The 20981-nt window shown below is 38.1% G+C and overlaps 4 protein-coding genes and 1 pseudogene across 4 annotated transcripts; all 5 read right to left on the bottom strand.

The window, feature by feature from the left end:
- Positions 1 to 5082: 5082 nt before the first annotated feature.
- Positions 5083 to 5760, bottom strand: LOC101304879 (agamous-like MADS-box protein AGL15-like). Its single transcript, XM_004301436.1, has one exon. It carries the CDS (start codon positions 5758 to 5760, stop codon positions 5083 to 5085), a length of 678 nt encoding a protein of 225 aa, XP_004301484.1.
- Positions 5761 to 8183: 2423 nt separating this feature from the next.
- On the bottom strand, positions 8184 to 8912 carry LOC101305183 (putative disease resistance protein At3g14460-like). The gene has a single exon (XM_004301437.1). The coding sequence runs from the start codon at positions 8910 to 8912 to the stop codon at positions 8184 to 8186; it is 729 nt and encodes a 242-aa protein (XP_004301485.1).
- A 766-nt stretch (positions 8913 to 9678) lies between these two features.
- Positions 9679 to 10406, bottom strand: LOC101305478 (annotated as a pseudogene).
- A 188-nt stretch (positions 10407 to 10594) lies between these two features.
- On the bottom strand, positions 10595 to 11044 carry LOC101305764 (putative disease resistance protein RGA4-like). The gene has a single exon (XM_004301438.1). The coding sequence runs from the start codon at positions 11042 to 11044 to the stop codon at positions 10595 to 10597; it is 450 nt and encodes a 149-aa protein (XP_004301486.1).
- A 6126-nt stretch (positions 11045 to 17170) lies between these two features.
- On the bottom strand, positions 17171 to 20063 carry LOC101306054 (disease resistance protein RGA2-like). Its single transcript, XM_004301439.1, has 2 exons — positions 18348 to 20063; positions 17171 to 18123 (listed from the first exon to the last, which is right to left on the bottom strand). The coding sequence occupies exons 1-2, from the start codon at positions 20002 to 20004 to the stop codon at positions 17171 to 17173; spliced, it is 2610 nt and encodes an 869-aa protein (XP_004301487.1). The 5' UTR covers positions 20005 to 20063.
- Positions 20064 to 20981: the final 918 nt, after the last annotated feature.

Raw genomic sequence — 20981 nt, forward strand, 5'->3', positions numbered from 1 at the left:
TGTGGCAGCACTTCACGAAGTATCAAAGAGAACTCTTCAGTCACCAAGATGGGAAGAAAGTGCACGCGGGGCATGAGAATTGTGCACTATGCATCCATTGTGGCGCTGACCTCAAAGCAGATTCTTCCTTTAATGGCACAAGCACTTTACGAAGGCATATTCAAAAAGTATGCAAGAAGTATGCTGGTAGGGAAAGTATAGATGACGGACAAGCTATGATTGTTGGGGATGGTGAAGCCGAACCTGAAATGGAAGTCCAAAAAGTGTGGACCAATGAGCGTTGTATTCAAGCTGCTTGTGAGATGATAGCAAGGAAGAAAATTTCGGTGATTACGGAAATTTCGTCATTCTAAAATATGGAAATTTCGACGGAAATTTCGAGGAAATATCGATTGCAGTAAAAAAAAATGAGAAAATTGACGGAAATTTAAAGAAAAACAAGGAAATTTTAAACCAAACTTTAAGAGATGTTTGTTTTTTATATTATGTACTATATTTGATAAGAAAACCTTGACTAAACATTAATTTATAATGAATTATAGTAATTTAAGGTGAAAAAGTAAATGCTGAATCGTTGATAAATCTTAAAAATTTACTTCAATTTTAAAAATCTTATTTATTTTTATGGCTTGAAACAAAACAAAAAAAGGCTAGACCATCACCTTATATATGTATAATTGCATATGGAAAGTGTAGGAAAAAAAAAAAGGAATAGCAAGTCGGTTATTAATTTCCATCAAAGTTTTCAGATTTGAAGACAGTATATATTACAAAGAAGCATATAAACATCATAGGTTTGCTTAGCACTGTTGGCTAAGTCGTTTGGGAGCAAACTAGCCAAGCGAAGTTCGAAACTCGCTGCACCCAATTTCTAGGTTTTTCAGTTGATTTTTGGTTCATTAATTGCCATCAAAGTTTTCAGATTCAAAGGCAATATATATTACAAAGAAGAATACAAACATCAGACGCTCGCTTAGCATTGTTGGCTAAGTCGTTTGGGAGCAAACTTGGCAACCGAGGTTCGAAACTCGCTGCACCCAATTTATGGGTTTTTGAGTTGATTTTTGGTGGGACCAAAAATCAATCGCTTTGATGACGTGGCGCTGTTTTCGTCAGATTTCGAATATTTCGGCGAAATTATCGATTTTTTCTTCCTTGGATGATAGTGATCGATGAGCTGCCGTTCAGCCATGTTGAGAATGAAGGGTTTAGGCATTTATGCAAGGTGGCTGTCCCGCAATTCACTCCACCATCTAGGAGAACAGTAGTAAGGTGCTTTTGGAAGTTGTATGAGCAGAAGAAAGAGGAGCTTAGGAAGGTGTTAAGTATTCAAAGGTTGTGCTTAACGACAGATACTTGGACTTCAATTCAGAACATCAACTATATGGTGTTGACGGCGCACTTTATAGATGCTGGTTGGAATTTGCATAAGAGGATCATCAACTTTTGTGTGATTCCCAATCACAAAGGCACAACAATAGGAAAGATTTTAGAATCTTGTTTGCTGCATTGGAGGATAGATAAGGTGTTGACCATCTCGGTCGATAATGCAAGTGCAAATAAGGTGACGATAGAGTATGTTCAAGGGAAAATGGCTGCATGGAAAGACCCCCCTGTGTGTGGAGGAAAACACATTCATGTGAGGTGTTTGGCTCACATCTTGAACATAATTGTGAAGGCTGGTTTGAGATTAATAGATAAAAGTTGTGCAGCAATTAGGAATGCAGTCAAGTATATTCGAAGTAGTTCCAATAGATTAGACGTGTTCAAGGTGTGCATGGAGAAGGAAAGACTAGAAGGGAACATAGACACTGAAAAATACCGACGCTTGATCTTCCAACAAGATGGAATTCTACCTTTTTAATGCTTGACATAGCTTTAGATGTGAGGTCAGCTTTTCAGAGGATAGCTGCAAAGGAAATGAACAAGTATAGAAGCTATTTTGATGAAGAAGATGAGCTTGATGAGGAAGAAGAACAAGAGTATGTTCCGGTGACACCAAGAACAAAAAAAACAAGAGTTGGACCACCAAAAGATGAGGATTGGGAAAAGGCTGAAATATTTGTGTTGATCTTGAGGGTTTTTTATGATGTGACAATGAGGATGAGTATGACTAGACACCCCACTGCTCATAAAGCATTTCATGACATTGTAGCAATAGAAGGGGAGATTAATGCACTTTTTGCGCCCGCGGCTGGAACTAGAACTGAAGTTCAATTGTTGATGTTGAAGATGGCAGAAAAGATGCTTGCCAAGTTTAGAAAATATTTTGGACATATTGAAGACATGAATCAGTTGTTGTTGGTTGCATTGGTATTGGATCCTAGGTTCAAGCTGAAGAACATATCTCATACTTACCTACAAGTGCTCCATTATTCACCTGAGGAAGCAAAAGCCAAGGCTAACACTGTTAAGGAGCTCTTGGTATCCTTAACCGACATCTATAGAGCATCAACCAATACATCTTCTAAGAGCACCACTACAGCAAGTATCGTTTCCAGCAGCACAAAAGAAACAGCCTCATCTTCCAAGTTGAAAAGGTCTAGGGTTGTGAAGATGTCAGGGAAAATGGCCGATTTGTTGGAAGGTAGTACCTACTGTGTGTTTTCGGTTACCTAGTGTGTTTATATTTTATAGTTTTCTACTGTGTGTTTATTAGTATCATAGTTTATAACTTTATATGCTACTGTGTGATGTATTCTCTTTTTGATGTAGGGTGGCAAAAAGCTCTAGCTGAATCCGACGAAGTTGTTGTTGAGAGTGAAGTTGATAGATACCTACTTGATCCGATCAAGGTTCCACCAAAATGAGAGGCAGCTAATTGGTGCCTACTAACTTGGTGGAAGACAAATGGTTGCAAGTATCCAAATCTTGCGCTTGTGGCAAAGGATGTACTTGCTATCTAGGTTAGCACCGTTGCATCCGAGTCCTCTTTCTCTACTGGAGGTAGAGTGATTGACCCTTTTAGGAGTTCTTTAACTCCTAAAACAGTGGAAGCATTGCTTTGCTTGCAAAATTGGATAAAGAAAAAGGATCAGTTTGAAATTGAGTATTATCCAAGCCAAGAAGAGATTGAATTCTATGAAAAGATGGAAAGAGGTATGTTTGCATCATTGCATAAATCAGTTTTGCTACTTTACATCTTTACTGTTGTATTACTTCTATAATGCATCCTTTGGATTTTATTATTATTATGAATTGGACTTGATTTGTTTCATTCATTTGAACTTTGTTTTAGATGATGCAAAGCGAAAGGCAAAGGAAAAGAAGGCAAAGGGAAAGAGAAAAGGAAAACTTGTGGATTTCTCAGAAACAGAAAGTGAAGATGAAGTTGTGGCAGGGGCTACACGGCCTACACCCTCACAGCTCAAGAAAGCAGCAAAAGTCGCTAAAAAGAGTAAAGATGCAGGTCCTTCTACAACTCCGGCTGCAACATCATCAAAACAAACTCTTCCAGCTGCTACTGTCCAAGCCAAGTCCCATCCTGCAAAAGCAAAACTGAAACAAATGGTTCTTGCAACGAAAAAAAATCAAAAGGTATAATTTGATTAATTTCTTAACTGTGTTTTCAGTTTGTCATCAATAGGTTGGGTTGATTTTGGTTATAAATTTTAGATTCATGTTTGCATAATTACCTTGTAGGGAGAAGATGAAGGGAAAGAAAGCTATAATTCTTACAAATCTGCTGTTGGAACTTGGAAGTTATGGAGAATTGGGCATGCTGTTGCAGTGTTGCTTATAAGCTTATTTCTTGTTTTTATTTACGTTACCAATCTGCATTTGAAACTTTAATTTGCTATGATACATTGAAATGTTGTTTAGTAGTTTAGTTTATGTTTGTGAGGTACTGACTGGGAGTTATGAGTTATGACAGTTGGTTTGCATAGTTGCCTATTTTCAGACTTTGACATGTTGCAGATTTCATACTTTTTGATCTGTTGTGTTCAAAGTGTGCATGGCTTTTTGAGATGCCTTCAGTATTATGACTTATGAGTAGCTGTTGTTTATGGCTATATAGGTTTGGAATTTGTATTTTAAACTTCCTGTTATGACTTATGAGTAGTTGTTAACTTGTTACTTACTTATGTTATACTTATGAGTTATGACAGATTGATGGTTGCACTTGCACACTTGCACTGCCATTTCATTTACAAGTTCATTTTTTACAATTGTGAGAGATGAGAATGGAGTTTATGCACTTTTGCAGCAGGTGTTGATATGTAAAGTTGATTGACTGTAAAGTTTGCAATGCATTAAGCATTTGTACAGATTTTGAAATTTTGTGTTTTGACAGAATTTGGGCCCGAAAACCGAAAGGCCCGGCTCGGCTCGGCCCGGTGCGGGCTTTTACCGGTCCCTTGTTTCGTAAGAGCAAAGCCCGGCCCGAGTATACAGTAACCGGTCCGGGCCCGGTCCCTGTAAATGCTATGCCGGTTTGGGCCCGAGCCCAACCCTACTTTATTTGGGTACCAAAAAGGCGAAAACCCTAAGTTCAAGTTTTAATTAATGGTAGATAAGTCATACAATCGATTTGTAGACCAACCATAAAATTTGATCGAATTCAAACTGTGGAATTTTGTTACATGCATTTTCATGTTAGGTGTAAAGAATGGCGGTTTTGATCATGACATTAGTTAGCGATATGGATATGCCATAGAGAAGATTTGAATGGTACAAACGAGACCAAATCTTATATCCAAAATGCATGTAGCTACTATAGTGCTCCGATAATTGGGACTGGGAACAAAAGGGTTATTTTCATGGGTAAGGTCACAAAGAACATTCTTAATTATCAGGGAAGAATTAGTAAGAAGAAACAGATCAGGATTCATGGTTCTTTTAGGACTACTATTGTGCCTTTGTGATGCCTTTGTAGGCTCTTAGGCTTATTGTTATAGCTAGGATGATCTGCAACTAAATTCTTAAATTTCTTTCCTTAATCCAAATACTAATCATATAATAAAAAGACTCAGATTCATGTTTATTGATGATCTTTATGTGCGTAACCTGCAGAGACATAGTATTAACAAGAACATATATCTTATTTCCTGCTCTTAAGTAATTTCCAGTCTCAGTCCCTTCCTATAATGACAATGACAATTGCAAAGATAAATCTTTATGTTTACCGCTTCCTGCCGATTCACTGCAACTGGCGATGTCATTTGAGCTCGAAGCATAGAATAACCTGCTCCTGTCCAAAGGAAGAAGAGAATCACTAAATAATTCAAGGACAGATGAGGGTTTGCGGTAGTTATTCGCACTCAAAATCTCCATAATCTGTTCTTCTTTTGATTTAGAGCTGTAAAAGTCCTCCAAAAGCACTTCATCCTTCCTTTTTGTTATAGATAATATTCCTTGGTTGAGTTCTTTCTCAAGCTCATCCAGCTCTTTCAAACTCAAGCCATCCAACTCCCTACCCCTCATTCGCGAGCAGTCCGATTTTAGGGATGCGATTTGCTCCTGCAGTAGCACTGTTGCATTTAGGGTTTCAGGTTTTGCAGCTGCTTCATGTTGGCGCTTCTCATCTGGGGAGCTAACACCCTTGTTGTTGTATCTTAAAAGAGTGTGCTCCATGCTGGTGCTTGAGAACTGATACAGCTTTCCGGTATTGGAGAAAACTATCACGGCCACTTCTGCGTCATAAGAAACTGACCATCTTTTAGCCTTGCGGAACAACCCGTTACGGCGTTTGGAGAAGGTGACTTGCCTAGCACTCAGATCTTCAATCTTCTTGATTTCAGTTCTTCTTGGAGGACCCATTGATATCTTTCTGGTCGATCACTCTGTGTTCTTCTCTATATCTTTTCCTAGGGTTTAGGTTAGAAGACTTTGTTACCAATGGCAATCGAGGCAACTTCTTATATAGGCCAGGAAGCGCTTTAACCATTTGATATTTTGATTAATGGAAGGCAAGTACGACCAAAATTAGGAAACCCTATCAGAAAATGAAATGGAATAACCTTAGCTAGGCGGTTAAGAATTGCAACTCTATCCTTGCATGCATATGTAACTCCTTCTGGAAATAAAATAAAAAAATAAAAAAATAACAGAAAAGTACCCTAATTTAGTTACTTGGATAGCAAGCCATTCCGACTATGATCTTTTATTCAAAAACGCCTACATAGTAAAACAGATGGCCAGGCCAAAAATTCTCAAAAAGGAAAAAAAAAAAACAGCTGTGGCCAAAAATCTCAAGAGTAATCAAATTAACCTTTTCCATTCGACTATTACAGTATCACAATGGATTTGAGTAACGACCCTGCAAAATTCCAGCTTCGTTGTTTAAATTTTTTTTTAATTTCTGGACCAATATATGTAAGTGGAGCAGTTCAGTAAAACTGTACAACACTCGAATGTTTTTTTTTTTTTTTTTTAATTATAAACACTCGAATGTTTATATATCGTTGTATCGATCACTGAGTAGTTAAAACATAAGCTTTAAGATCTGATCGGATGAAGAGAATAGCGTGATAAGGCACACTAACAGCTAATGCCATAGGTCCCTAGCTAGCAATCAGTACCAGTTTTGAACACATTAACAATGTACTTAAAGTTTGTTATTATGATACTGATCGAGGCATCAGAACTTTCAGTTACCTACATACCAGAAACGAATATCGAGTCTCAAACAACTTACCACTCAACAACAACAAGGACTAGTCTATGAGCTAAACTAAATTCATACGAAATGTGAAGATTCATTCAGAATTTGTATTTGGTGATGATACCTGTTCAGTTCCATGGAGATTTGAATATGGGCAGGAAGTCTCACAATCGTGATGTTTGTGATGTAAGATATGGACACCCCTTGATCTCCAAATGCAATGCTGTTATCTTCTATCGGAAGCTTGGCATGCAGTTGTTTTAGCTCTGGGTTGCCCACACTGCTGGCAAGGTATTTGGTGATTATACCTGTTCAGAAGAAATACTTCCCATCCCCTTGCTCCCCATCATTCCTTCCGATCTTATTTCCACTGGTCTAACTAGGGCAAAGTAAGATGTTTCAATCAGGGGACTGCAGATGCTTTGGGAGATGACATCTGACTTCCTTGTTCAGAAGCATATTTCAATAATTTCAAGTGACAGCAATATTCCAAGAGGAGACAAAACACAAAATTTCCACCCTTCAAGACTACCTTTTTTCAGCATATGCATCTGCGTCCATTAAACCTCAGACTAATTAAGAGAAGAAAATCCATATATCTACGCCATAGAAATTAGTTGTCAAACCTAAAAAAAAATTAGATAATTTAGTTGACAACTACAAGTGCGCGCTTAAAATTGAAGCCTTTAAAGTATGTCATTGGATCATTGAACATGCTGATCGTTAAGGCCACTTCAATATATGCATTCCAAATTTCCTTTATGGTGAAAGACAATGTGATTTGATTTAATGCATGGAGAGATTGAAAAAGTATTCGAGGCATATTTAGCTAGCATACCTATCTGGAGAACTTCATCAGCTTGACAAGTACAATGACATTCTGAGTCCTAGAAGGCAGAAGTTTCAATGCAGTCCTCAAGTGTCTCTACATAACACACCTATCCTGGTGTTGGCCTTTGCGAAGTTCCTCATGACGAACCTAAAAACCACTCTTAAAGTGAGAACACAAGAAAACTTTTCAAAATGATTTATGTTTCGATATGGACATTGCCCAATAAGTATTCCAAAACAATGGATTCAATTCCGAACCTGACTCCAGTTTGCATCCATCAGACTATCAGAGGACATGAAAGCCTATGAGTCAGAACTTAGAAGCACGCCAAGTAAATATATAGATGGAACACAACCTACGTTTGAAAAAAAAATTGAATTAATTTGCTGCAAACAAACAGATCGAGATTATTAAAATTCCAAGGTAAATGAGAAACAGAAAAAGAGAAGAAATGCTAGAAAGTAGAATAGAAAAAAAAAAAAAAGGAGATATAGATACACCTGTGAGGATGAAGGAGCCACTTTAGTCAAATACTATAAGAAGCAACAGCTTGAAAATTCATCCTGCATAGGAATATTTCATATGTTCATCATGTTGGATTGGTGAATGTACATGTAAAGATTAAAAGAAAATAAAGTTCAAAGTAAATAACTAAATATTGTAAACATTCATTCAGAATATGCATTTGGTGATCGATTGATACCTCGAGTTGCATGGAGATTTGTATTTGGCAGCGAGCCATCAACCTTAATTCTTAAATCTGACATTTGGGATGTGAGAAATTTTGTGCCACTCCTTCCCTACGCCTTTTTCGTATTCTCGTCTGAGAATTCGACAAAACTCGATTGTCAAGGTACGAAGTGCTGTTATGTTGTAGAGGAAGTCTGGCAGTGCTTTGAGCTGTGAGCACGCCCAAAATTCCAAGGAAGAAAGGCGTGGCATTATTATGATTTCAGATGAATCCCTTGTGATTCCTTCCCACTCTTGCCATTTGAACATGCCCCAAGAAGAGAGTTGTTTCAGTTTAGGGAACAGAATTCCTGCAGAGAGAGTTTCAGAGTCTTGTTTTTCTATTCCAAAAAATTCATCTCCCACCTTTTTCACAATATCCATCTTCTGAATTTCTAAAACTTCAAGCGATGGCAATTTTCCAAGAGGAGGCAAAACTTCACAAAATCTCCAATCATAAAGATTAACATGTCTCAAATTCTGTAAAGACTTTATTCGATAGAGAGACTCGATTGTGCCGTGGCAGTGGAAAATGAATAAACGTTCCAAATTTTCATGTGGTTGCAACAATGCTTTCACGATTTCGTCATCACCTTTTCTCTGCTCTCCATCTTCTTCCTGGAATCTTACTCCCAAACTACGGAGGTGCTTCTTCTTCCCCAACTGTGCTTTCTCAATCTCACTAGCATCATCTTTTGCAATACTCCCCACCCTGTCTATCCGAAGGCTCCCATGAAGTTGTTCCATGATTCCGAGATGTCTTAACTTTAATGCTTCATCCTCACCCTCACATACATAAAAGCAGTCTAGTACTAGCAGACTTTTCAAACTCCTAATCCCTTTAGGCAAGTACCTCAGATTTAAACAACCCCAAACATATAGATGCTTCAAATTAATCAACTTTCCCATTGCCTTGGGTAGTTTCTCAAGCTTACCACACCAAATCAGGGCCAGAGTTTGTAGATTGTATAAATCACACACAGGATCCGGTATTTCTCTCAGATCATGATTGAAAGACAAATCCATATATCTCAAATGAATCAATTCACCAATCTCTTTAGGAAGTTCATTGAGGGTGTTATTAGTTAAGTTCAATGTCCTAAGGCATTTCATTTGCAAAACTGAAGCGGGGCTTATGGTTGTAATTCCTAATTAAGCCTAGGGCAGAGAGGGTACGTACAGTTTTGCAATTATCAAAAGAAGTAGGAAATAAAAGCTGGCCTTTAGGTAAACTTGTTAAGGTCAAATGACGAACCTTATCACCCAGTAACTCTATTCTTTGATCATCACCACCCTCAACCACATCAATTTGGGTATGAATGCATTCTTTTTTGCTAAGATATTGCACAAAGTCATGCATTTTGCACCCTGTAATATTTCCAATCTCATCTTCTCAAAATCTTGAAAGAAAGACCGTATTATTAAACTCTCAAAATAATTTTCACCTTTTCTTCTCTTGTCATGATTATCCTTTGAATAAAGATAATCTTGTAATATCCAAAGCTCAATCAGATTATATTTCTAACTTGTAATTTTTAGGAAATATACCACAATACAAAAGACATCTTTTGACTCCTGGGTCAAATCATAATAACTTAGAAGTAGTGGTCCGAACACTTGAACCTCAATTACTTCTAATTCCCATATCTTACTATCTAGAACATCCCGCCATTCCCTTGTTGTTTTCTTATGCCACAATAGACTGCCTAGAGTCTTTACGGCAAGAAGCAAACCTTTACACTTATTCACAATTTTCTCACCAATGACTCCAAACTCACTAGACTCATCTACTTCCCTATCCAAAAATGCGATACTGTTGAACAATGCTAGACAATACCTATCACTCAACTTGTCTAAATGGATCATATTACAGGTTGCTCTCATCATTTTAGCAACCTCTTGTTTTCGCGTGGTGACTAGTATTGTACTACCTTCTGCACAACACTGCATTATTACAAATAATTTCAAACTTTCCCACTTGGTTTCTTCTTCAGTCCACACATCATCCAGGACAAGGAGAAATTTCTTTTTCTCAACATGTGTTCTTATACACAACAGCAGAGTTTCCAACTCATTTAACCTGCTCTCGGTTCCATCTAAACATTCTAAGATCGCTTTAGCAATCTTAACCTCATTAAAAGGATCTGAGACACAAACCCAGGCTTTCTTATGAAAATGAGTTGTAACATTTTCATCATTATAGACTAATTGGGCAAGAGTTGTTTTCCCCATCCCTCCCATCCCTACAATTGGGATGACAAGGAACCGCCCCCCTTCTGGGTTACTCTCTCTCAACATCTTGCTCAACAACATTTGTTTTTCTTCTTCTCGGCCAAATATTTAGATATATTGACCAAAGATGAAGTCTTTTGTCGTTGAATAAGCTGTTGATCATCAGGGCCACCTATTGTGGATTGATGAATAAAGCCTTACTTTTCTCTTTCAGCATCAATCAAAGTTAACTCCTCATTTAGTTCCTTTATCCTTTTAGCAATGTTGTGACGACGAATGACCTTAGTGACTTTGCCAAAACAAAAGCAACCTGAGGGCATGGGGAAACATACCTTCTTCTTGGTAACAAGAGCATTGTCACCTTCTTCATCTTGCTTCTCTTCCACTTGTTGTCTGAGAAGTTCAGTGTTCCACTCATCAAGCACATTGTCCATCTCGTACGCAACATCTTTCAGCTTCTCCAACCATTCTGCCATCACTTTTTTCTTCTCTGCGTCCTCTAGCACAGTCTGGATAGCTTTGAGCTTGCTGCTAAAACTTTTAACATCTTTCTCAGCATTCAAAACCAGTTTCACTGCTTCTTTTGTGTAGTTATATACTACTGAAGTCAATTGCTCCAGAAGCATGGAGATGAGTGCATCAGCCATTTTTTGAGTCAGAACTTGGTTATATATATGTGAAAGGACAAAGACGGATATGAGCTAAGGTAAAATGAATGAGATGTTGTCACCTCTGTTACTCTGATTTATCAATATATAGTGCTGAAATTTCATGGACTACGCTATCTAAATTCTGGTTTGGATAAAGATTGGAAACAATTGATCGAGTAATGAATATATGCACTATCATATCAATAGATAAAAGAGATAGAAGGTGATACCTGCCTCGATTATTACTTCAACAACTTAAGCGAAAGAGAGCAATATTCCTCTCTAACTATACTTGAGTCACAAGAGTTGGAAAGCAGCACTCTAAGATCTCTAAGACGGAAAAAGAATAATAATAGGCGAGACAGAAAACATATATTGTTCCTTTCCTTTTGCACCAAACACAAAGAAAGGATTGATCGAGTTTCCTTTCCCAAGACTCCAATTATGTGAACCAAATGAGGCATAGGTGCTCATTCGTTATGAAACCTTGAGGTTGTTTCGATCATATAAGATTCCTCATCTAAATTTCCATCGAGCAAAGCAGTGGTATCCATGAACATGGATGAAGCACTGTACAATAATTAAGACAACAAAAGTTGATTCTAAAAACACAGATTCGGGATCAACATAACAGGGTTTCGTTGAAAACATTGATTCTAGTACGGCGCAAGTCATCTATAATTCTATGAAGCAAGTCCTCCTAAGGAAAACCATTTAAAGGACAAGCATTTTCACATAGCTAGCCCCAGACCCTTCCTGATCAAGTAAAGTAATCTGAAAGGGATACTCTAATCTTTTAGTCAGAGATAGTTTTGAGGCAAACATCAAGGTAACCCCACATCACTGCAGCTACTAAAAACCAAGTATTGCTGAGATTATCGTCATCACTAGAATTAATTTTTGCTCCTAGAGACGGCTTTAGCTGTACAAGTTCATCAGTTTTAAAGTACCATGTAGAACATGACACAAAGATCCTCGTTGCTAGAATCAATAACATAGAATGTGATGATAAAAATCAGATTCAGTTCTCTCTACCTGGAGTTAAATACTTAGATAACTGAACGACTTAACAACCAACTTAATTAGATTGCAGTGACAAGACCAATGTCTAAAAAAATCCGAGGAATGAGAAATATGTACGTACCAGAATTGGTGGATGATGCTGTCCATCTTCTCGATGCTTCTCATGAAAAGCATAATGAATAAGGGGACACAGGTATCAACGTCAGTTACAGTTAAACCATGGATCCCTTTGTCCCGGATGGAATTCGATGCATCATTGCTGGTATGATTGTATCCACGACTGTTCGTTGACCGGAATGCGCAGACTCCATTGGAGGTCACATAGGAAGAAGATGATGTGGATCCGAATGTCAATCCAGAAGAGCAAGAAACCAAGTCTCGGGTCTTGGAAAGCAGCCTTGGTTGGGACGGCGACTTTTCGGTGACCGGAGCGTGGGACTCGCCGTAAAACAAGTGAGAAGAGGATGACATAGAATGATTGATTGAGACTGCGTTGGACGGCAATAAGAGAATTTTATCAAGTTGAGGAAGAGAATTTGCTATATCTCCGACGAGAAGCAAGGACTCTGGAGGCGAGAGCGGCTGATTTCCGGCGAGGTTAGATTCAACTAAATTGGTTTGCTTCGGTATTTGGATGTCTCGAGAGCCTAGTAACTCCTTAAATTAATAGTCTTACAGGTAATACATTAGGTATGGGCTAAGTTACGGCTTATAGTCACTAGTGTTGGCCATGCAAACTGGTTTACAATTCCGATTACTTCCCAGCAATCACCAAGTTCCAACTTCAGCTAATGAGCATCTTTATAAGGCAACATGCAATGATGATAAAATGCATGACTAGTTGTCTACTTTTGTTTTTATCGCAAGGGGGAATGAATAAATGATACAAGTGGGGAAGTCATCTGGTACAAAGCAGCAGGCATCCTAGTTAAAACTATAACAAATTAACAACACAGAAATAGAAATTAATGCTTGCATCCAAGACCAAGACTAGTCCCATACTCCAGCGCACGACCTTGATTTGGCACAATTTGCTTCAGGAGACATTGTTTACTGCTGCAATCAACTCCCACGAGTCACTTTCTAAAGGTCCTAGAGAGGGTGAATAGGCCTTTTTTTATTTTCGTTGTCTTCTGTATTCGAGGATAGCAATGACTTGTGCTATCCCAGAATTACAGGATACGAGTTTACAGAAAGTAAATTGCAGCAAATAAAGAAACAACACAAGGATGTTTTTTTTACTCGCAGAAACCCTGAATGCAGGGAGAAAAACTACGTGTCTCTAACTCTTGAGAGACAAAAACTTCCACTAAGTTGAAGTAACTTCTTACAAGAATAATAGTTCTAGTGATACACTACCACAGTGCTATCCTTCTTAGTCCCGAACTAGTCTAGACCTATTCCCTCTCTTGTTTCTAAGTTCTTACAACATGGGACACTTTTCGAAGCCTTGTTCGTGAATTCAGCTAACCACTAGCAGATTCAACCTTGAACGCTTCTTGGGTTGGTTGCACTACACATCCCTCATGGTATGCAACATGATATGAGTTGATGAAAGAAGTTTTGAGTTCAAGCTCTAAGGTTTACAGTCACGAAGAAGACTTAGAGCAGCATGAACAATGCAAGCTAAAAACTAGACTCAACAAAGAAAACGTAATAAGGCAGTTTTCTACAACCATTGAGCAAAGCCAAAGCTGTAGATATATATAGGCCAACAATGGCATCAAGGATGATGCAAGCTGACCTCAACATGTTTCAGAAAGGTTTGGACAGAAGTGTTTGGCTCCCATACTGAAAGTGATGTGTCCCAACACAGAAAGTGACACAAGCAATCTCAGAGATGACACAAGCAATCTCAATAAGACAAATAACCCTTTCCTAAAACATGAATGATTCAAACAGGGAGCAAAGAGGTTTCAAACCCTCTTACTCAGTCCATTAGTGGACCTTGACACAGCTGATAGCAACTGGTCTTTGAACCATACAGGGACCAGCTTATACATCGGATAACGTATCATGAAATCCCAGCTGGAGCCTTGAGCATCAAACCATTTGGTCACGGGTTGGCATAACAAAAGATCTCAACCCTTTGACTGGTTTGAGCGCTAAGGCACTTCCCACAAACTCAGTTGTCCATTTTATATTAAACTAATATAACAGACTTTGAACCTCAGGACAGCAGAAGACTCAGTACTAGGATAGCAAGCGAAGCTGCTAACCTCTGTGAAAAACAATGATATGCAGATGCATGTTTTACCTGAAACCATAAGGGATATTAGCGCCACTTGTTCTTGATCAGATAACATTATCTCAAAGTGTTTTGCAGGATGAAAGGATTGCCAACTATCCTTATACCTTCACTTTCGAAGATTACACACTTTCTAGATTTAACTGACAGGCCAGTTTGATGCCATCAACAACAGCAACAGCATAGGCTTCTACCTCGATGGCAAAGTTAGCCGTCAATGAACCAAGCTTCTGCCTCAAACGCCAATCGGCTTCAGTTCCACTAAAGAATTCAGCCTATATGACAAGAAAAACCATTTCATGGAAATTAGATGCCAAACCTAGTAGTATTGGAAAGTTTGACGACATATATGAAAGTGTAAAATCAATGACTATAAGAGAGAAATACATTTGCATGGTAAAATAAATACAGGAATTCAAGATTTCGTGTAATATGAAAGCAGAGGATATGAGGAGAAGTATGTGATAGTTAACACCATAGCCATCCCTACTAAGCTAACTGGAAAATGATGAAATCTCTCTCAAGCTAAACTAAAAACATTCCATCTTTATCATAAATACATTCAACGAAGAACACTAAGTTTTAATATAGATTATAGAGGTATCTAGCTGACTACCTATGTGGCAACTCATTCTCAAACTCCTTGCTTCCTAGTCCTTGATCGATGCTTCAATGTAGTGATTGTGAGATATCCTGAGCAAAATGGTTGCACATTTGATGACTTATTATAACGAAAATAAAGGAATCAAATCTGTATTATCTAAAACAATGCACATTTGTGTTCTTAGGGACACAGATTTTGACCAAGTTCAGACTGTAAGGGCATGTAGCTTAACGAAAGGAGAACCATGAACGTGGCCATATACTTATTTACCTTGAACGATGATGTTGGCAAAGTTTTGAGTGAGAGGATGTCCACCGAATCTTTCAGAGCAACATTTACCGGCTACTTGCTGATTGTTCAGATACAGTTTGCAGTTGCACAAACAGCTTCCAAGGCCCATTTACCATTGAACATCTATTCAACAAATGCTTCAGCCTAAGACTAGAAAACCTATGCTGAGGAAATTACATATCAAAACTAGTGAGATTAGAATATCTGACAATTAGACAGTACATAGTATTCAAGCCCTAAAATCTATTAGAATAAGGTTAATTTACCTGGCTACTTGCTTATTGTTAAAATAGAAATTGCACAAACAGCTCTGCAGTTCTATTCCAGCAATCAGCATCCATTAAACAGACAGCTTCAGCCTGAACCAAGAAAACCCATGCCAAGAAAATCAGACGTCAAACCCAACCCCTTAACCCTTATATTTGGATTACTTAATATTCTATTATAAGTAAAAGACACTTCAATGAGTAAAATGGGTACCGAGTTTCTTTTACAGTGTGTACGTGTCATGATTAGTTCAGCGAATCGTCAAGGAGTTACAGAACGTTTGTAAGTGTTAGACAGACTCAATCTTCTCCTAAAACCCAGCCATCTGATTCTCCTCCCATAAAGAATTCATAGGCTGTTTTGATTCTATGCCATAACTACATATCATTTGTATTTACTGTTTTCCATACCTAGTCTAGAATAGCTACTATATATCTGTACAATTGTAATATTGTGAATCAATGGAAATCTCTTTCTACAGTAAGTGACGCATTTCAGTACAGCACCGGAATGTTAACATATCCTTGTATGACTAGTAAAATTAAGAAATTACCAGTAAGAAGTAGACATTAATAAAACAACAGAAGCTTTAAGATTTGATCTGATAATGACAAAGAGCAGGATAAGGATCACTAACAGCTAACGCCAGGATACTGATTGTCCCTAGCTAGCAATCAGTACCAGTTTTAAACACAAAGACCTTATAAGTTTGTTGTGGTACTGAGCTATCCAGCTTATCTATGTAGCAGTTAAATATATCCCTATAATATGAATACAAATGAAAATATATCATTTTACAGAGTAGAACCTAGAAAGAGGTGAATAGTAGGAAAGATACATGAACAGAAAGAACAACAGCTTTCAAGAATTAATATAACGGAGAGAAAAGCAGCGAATATCAGGAATCAGTAACAGATAAAGAAACAAGAGATACCTACATTCACAGGTTCATCAGCTTGACAACTCCAATGACACTGAATCCTTGAAGCTTCAATGAGATTTTCTGTCGGATAACTTCATTTCAGGCTGAAGAAATGATACAAGAATGAATATTTTTAATAAAGACAATACAAAAACTTAAAATAAACAGACTTGTTCAAAAAATGTATTAAAAAAATATGGTGCTTCATTAACTACTCATAAATTGGAAGTGACTTATGATCTGTGCATGGATAGTACCAGTCTTTTACTGAATTAATATCCAATATATCAATTGAAATTTCAAATAGCAGCCAAAGCGGATTCTACAATATATCAATTGGTACCTTTCTACCAAATAATCCTTAAATCCTGTTCGACTACCAAATACGCTTATGTCTCTTATGATGGAAGTTGCCAATCAAGTATTCCAAAGCAATGGATCAACTCCTGACCTGACTGCAGTGTGCATCCATTAGAGGACATGGAAGCCCCGCGTTCAGAAGCATGCCAAGTAAAGAGATGGAGCACATCCTTGTCCAAGGAAAAATGATTAGCTACAAACAAACAGAGATAATCAAAATTCCAAGCTAAACTAGAAACTGACGAGATAAAGAAACGCAGAAAAGGAGAAATAGAAATACCTGTGAGAATGAGAAGAGCCCCTTTGGTCCAATTTGGTATCAAATTCCTCCTGCATAGGATTGTGTTCTTCAAGTCATGTTATCTGAAAGTTAAACAAGTGATAATATTTGCATTTGGTAATCGATACCTATTTATCAATGTAGAGGTTTGGGATGTGAGCAATGTTGTGCCACTGCTTCCCCACGCCTTTTCTGTACTCATATTGCAAAGTCGGAGACAAGTAGATCCCCAAAGTACGCAGTGCTGTTATCTTGTAGAGCATGTCTGGCAGTGCTTTTAGATTTGGGCACCCCACAAATTCCAGGGAAGAAAGGCGTGGCATTATGGTGATCATTTCAGAAGAATCCTTTGTTATTCCTTCCCACTCTTTCCAGCTGCTCATGTCACTAAACCGGAGTCGTTTCAACTTGGGAAATAGAGTTTCTTCCTCTTGTTCTCTTCCCAGAAATTCAACTCCCACCTTCTTCACTTTGTCCATCCCTGATATCTCCAGAATCTCAAGCGACCGCAATTTCCCAAGAGGAGGCAAATATTCAAAAAATCTCCAATAATAGAGATCAAGTTTTCTCAAATTGTGTAAAGTGCTGATCCAATAGAGACTTTCGGTGGTGCCATGGCAGTACCCTATGGATAAAGATTCCAAATTTTCGTGTGGTTGCATTGCTTTCACTATTTCATCATCACCTTTTCTCTGCTCTCCTCTTGCTACGTGGAACCATACTTTCAATTCAGAGAGGTGCTCTTTATTCCCCAACTGTGCTTTCTCCATCTCACTCTCATCATCTTCCTTCCCCAGCCATGCTATCTCAAGACTCCCCTGAAGCTGGTCCATCATTCCCACATCTCCTAGTTTCAACGCTTCATCATCACTCTCAAATTTAAAAGGCCAGTCTAGTGCTTGCAGACTTTTCAAACTCCCAATCCCTTTTGGTAAGTACCTCAGCAATGTACAGCGGTCAACGTATAGATGCCTCAACTTAAGCAACTTCCCCATTGCCTTGGGTAGTTTCTTAAGGGACAGACACTCATAAAGGACCAGAGTTTGTAGATTGTATAAAGCACACACAGCATCAGGTAATTCTTTCAAATTTGAACTATATAACTTAGATCCATATATCTCATATGAATCAATTCACCAATCTCTTTAGGAAGTTCAAGAAGGAAGTTATGACTCAAATTCAATGTCCTAAGGCATTTTAGTTGCAGGATTGAACCGGGGCTTATGGTTGTAATGTGTGAATCAAGGAGTGTAAGGGTACGTATGTTTTTGCAATCGGGAAATGAAGATGGAAGTAGAAGTGTACCTACGGGTCCACCTATTAAAGTCAAATGACGGACTTTATCATCTGATACCTCCGTTCTTTGATTAGCACCTTCAACCGCTTCTATAATAATGCATTCTTTTTTACTAAGAAATTGCACAAAGTCATGCACAATATCATGCATTTTACAACCATAAACATTTCCCAACTCATCTTTACTAAAATCTTGAAAGAAAGACCGCAGTGCTAGACTCTTAAAATAACTCTGACCAATTTTTCTCTTTTCTTTGTCTCCCTTTAAGTTAAGATAATCTTGTGACATCCAAAGCTCAATCAAGTTATCCTTTTTTAGCTGAGAATCTTTAGGAAATATAATGCAATATAAAAGACATCTTTTGACTGCAGGGGCCAAATCATAATAACTTAGGAATAGTAGTCGGAAAACTTGTTCCTCGACTTCTTCTAATTCCCATATCTTACTATTTAGAACATCCCTCCATTCCCGTATTGTTTTCTTATGCCACACTAGACTCCCTAGTGTCTTTACAGCAAGGGGCAAGCCTTTACACTTTTTCACAATTTTCTCACCAACAGCTCCAAACCCATTAGACTCATCTTCTTCCCTATCCGAAAACGCAATACTTTTAAACAATGTTAGACAGTCTCTATCACTCAACCTGTCTAAATGGACCATGCTACTCGTTACTCTCATCATTTTAGCAACCCCTTGTTTTCGCGTGGTCACCAGTATTGTACTGCCTTCAGCACAACTTTGCATTATTACTGGTAATTTCAAATTTTCCCACTCTCTTTGGTTTTCGGTCCACACATCATCTAGGACAAGAAGAAATTTCTTATTCTCAACGTGTGACCTTATACGTTGAAGTAGAGTGTCCAACTCACTGGAACTGCTTTGGGTTCCACCTAGACTCTCAATGATCGCTTTGGCAATCTTAACCCCGTCAAAAGGGTCCGAGACACAAACCCATGCTTTCTTGTCAAAATGGGCTCTAACCTTTTCATCATTATAGGCTAGTTGGGTAAGAGTTGTTTTCCCCATCCCTCCCATCCCTACAATAGGGATGACAAGGAACCTCTCTCCATCTTGGTTACTCTCTCTCAACAACTTGCTCAACAAATTTCTTGTTTCTTCTTCTCGGCCAAATATCATAGATATATCGACCAAAGATGAAGTTTGCTGCCGTAGAATAAGCTGCTCATCATGGCCACCTATTGTGGATTGATGAAAGCCAAACATTTCTTTTTCAGCAGCAATCAAAGTTAACTTCTTATTCAATTCCTTTATCCTTCTAGCTATGTTATGATGATGAATTACTTTATTCGCTCGGCCAATACAAAAGCAAACAGAGGGCATGGGGAAACATACCTTCTTCTTAGTAACAACAACATTTTCACCTTCTTCCATTTGTTGTTTCAGAATTTCAGTGTTCCACTCGTCGAGGACGTCGTCCATCTCGTACGATACATCTTTGAGCTTCTGCAACCAGTCTCCCACCCTTGCCTCTGTCACTTGTTTCTTCTCTGCATCCTCAAGCACTGTCTGGATAGCTTTGAGCTTGCTGCTCAAACTATGAAGATCTTCCTTGGCATTCAAAACGAGTGTCACCGTTTGTTTCGTGTGTTTAACAACTACTGAAGCCAGTTGCTCCAGAAGTACGGAGATGAGTGCCTCAGCCATTTTTGGTGTCAGAACTTGGTTATAACTGAAAGAATAGAGATTAATATGAGCCAAGAAAAAATGGAAGAGAGTGCTTTCACCTCTCTTCTACTTGGTTTATATATATTGCCAAACTTTCATTATATCTCTCCAGTTAATTTCATTTGGCTAAATTCTGTTTGGATCAAGATTAAAAAATAATTGAAGCAACGAATATATGCACCATATCAATTGATAAGGTACAACTCCCTTAAAAAAAAAAATAGATAAGGTATAACTTTCCAAGAAATAGAAGGTGATACAGATACCTGCCTTATTACTTCAACAACTTTAGCTAAAGACACCACTGTTCCTTTTTTAACTATACTATTTTGAGAGAAGGAAAGCATACGTTGTTCCTTTCCTTTTGCACCCAAAACACCAGAAAGGATCGAGTTTCTTTTCCTAATGGAGCATAGGTGCTCATTTTTAATGGAACCTTGAGGTTGTTTCCATCATATAAGATTCTTCATCTAAATCTCCATCAAGGAAAGCAGTAGATGAAGAACTCAACATTATTTAATACCAAAAACAAGTTCATTCTAGAAAAGCAGATTTGGCATCAGCATAAAACATTGCTTCTAATTAGGCACAAGTAATCTATGCTGGACAAATACTTCTACAGATTATGAAGCAAATCCTCCCAAGGATAAGCATTTAAAGGACAAGCATTTTCACATTAAATGGATAACCCCACACCCTTCCTAATCAAGTTAAGTACTCAGATATGTATATGCAGGTGTACCTGGCACAATGGATCAAGACTATTACAGAATTACCTTTCATGAAGGTGATGTAGTGACTACAGAGGATGTCCACCGAGTACAGCTGCAGAAACACCATTTCTCATGTTCCGTGATTATTGTTAGGATGCAGATTGTACACAAAGCTTCAAACACCATTTCTCCTGCTCCGTGAACACTTATAATGTATTCCCATTTTTCCTTTAAATACAAGAG

Source organism: Fragaria vesca, linkage group LG5, assembly GCF_000184155.1.
Source record: "Fragaria vesca subsp. vesca linkage group LG5, FraVesHawaii_1.0, whole genome shotgun sequence".
Classification (NCBI taxonomy): Eukaryota; Viridiplantae; Streptophyta; class Magnoliopsida; order Rosales; family Rosaceae; genus Fragaria; species Fragaria vesca.

Excerpts from the sequence above, each read along its gene's own strand:
- LOC101304879 (XM_004301436.1), bottom strand. The coding sequence starts at position 5,760 with ATGGGTCCTCCAAGAAGAACTGAAATCAAGAAGATTGAAGATCTGAGT.
- LOC101305183 (XM_004301437.1), bottom strand. The coding sequence starts at position 8,912 with ATGGAACAACTTCATGGGAGCCTTCGGATAGACAGGGTGGGGAGTATT.
- LOC101305764 (XM_004301438.1), bottom strand. The coding sequence starts at position 11,044 with ATGGCTGATGCACTCATCTCCATGCTTCTGGAGCAATTGACTTCAGTA.
- LOC101306054 (XM_004301439.1), bottom strand. The coding sequence starts at position 20,004 with ATGGCTGAGGCACTCATCTCCGTACTTCTGGAGCAACTGGCTTCAGTA. Across the intron at positions 18,124-18,347 it reads TTTAATAGGTGGACCCGTAG|AATTACCTGATGCTGTGTGT; the intron begins GTACACTTCTAC and ends CAAATTTGAAAG.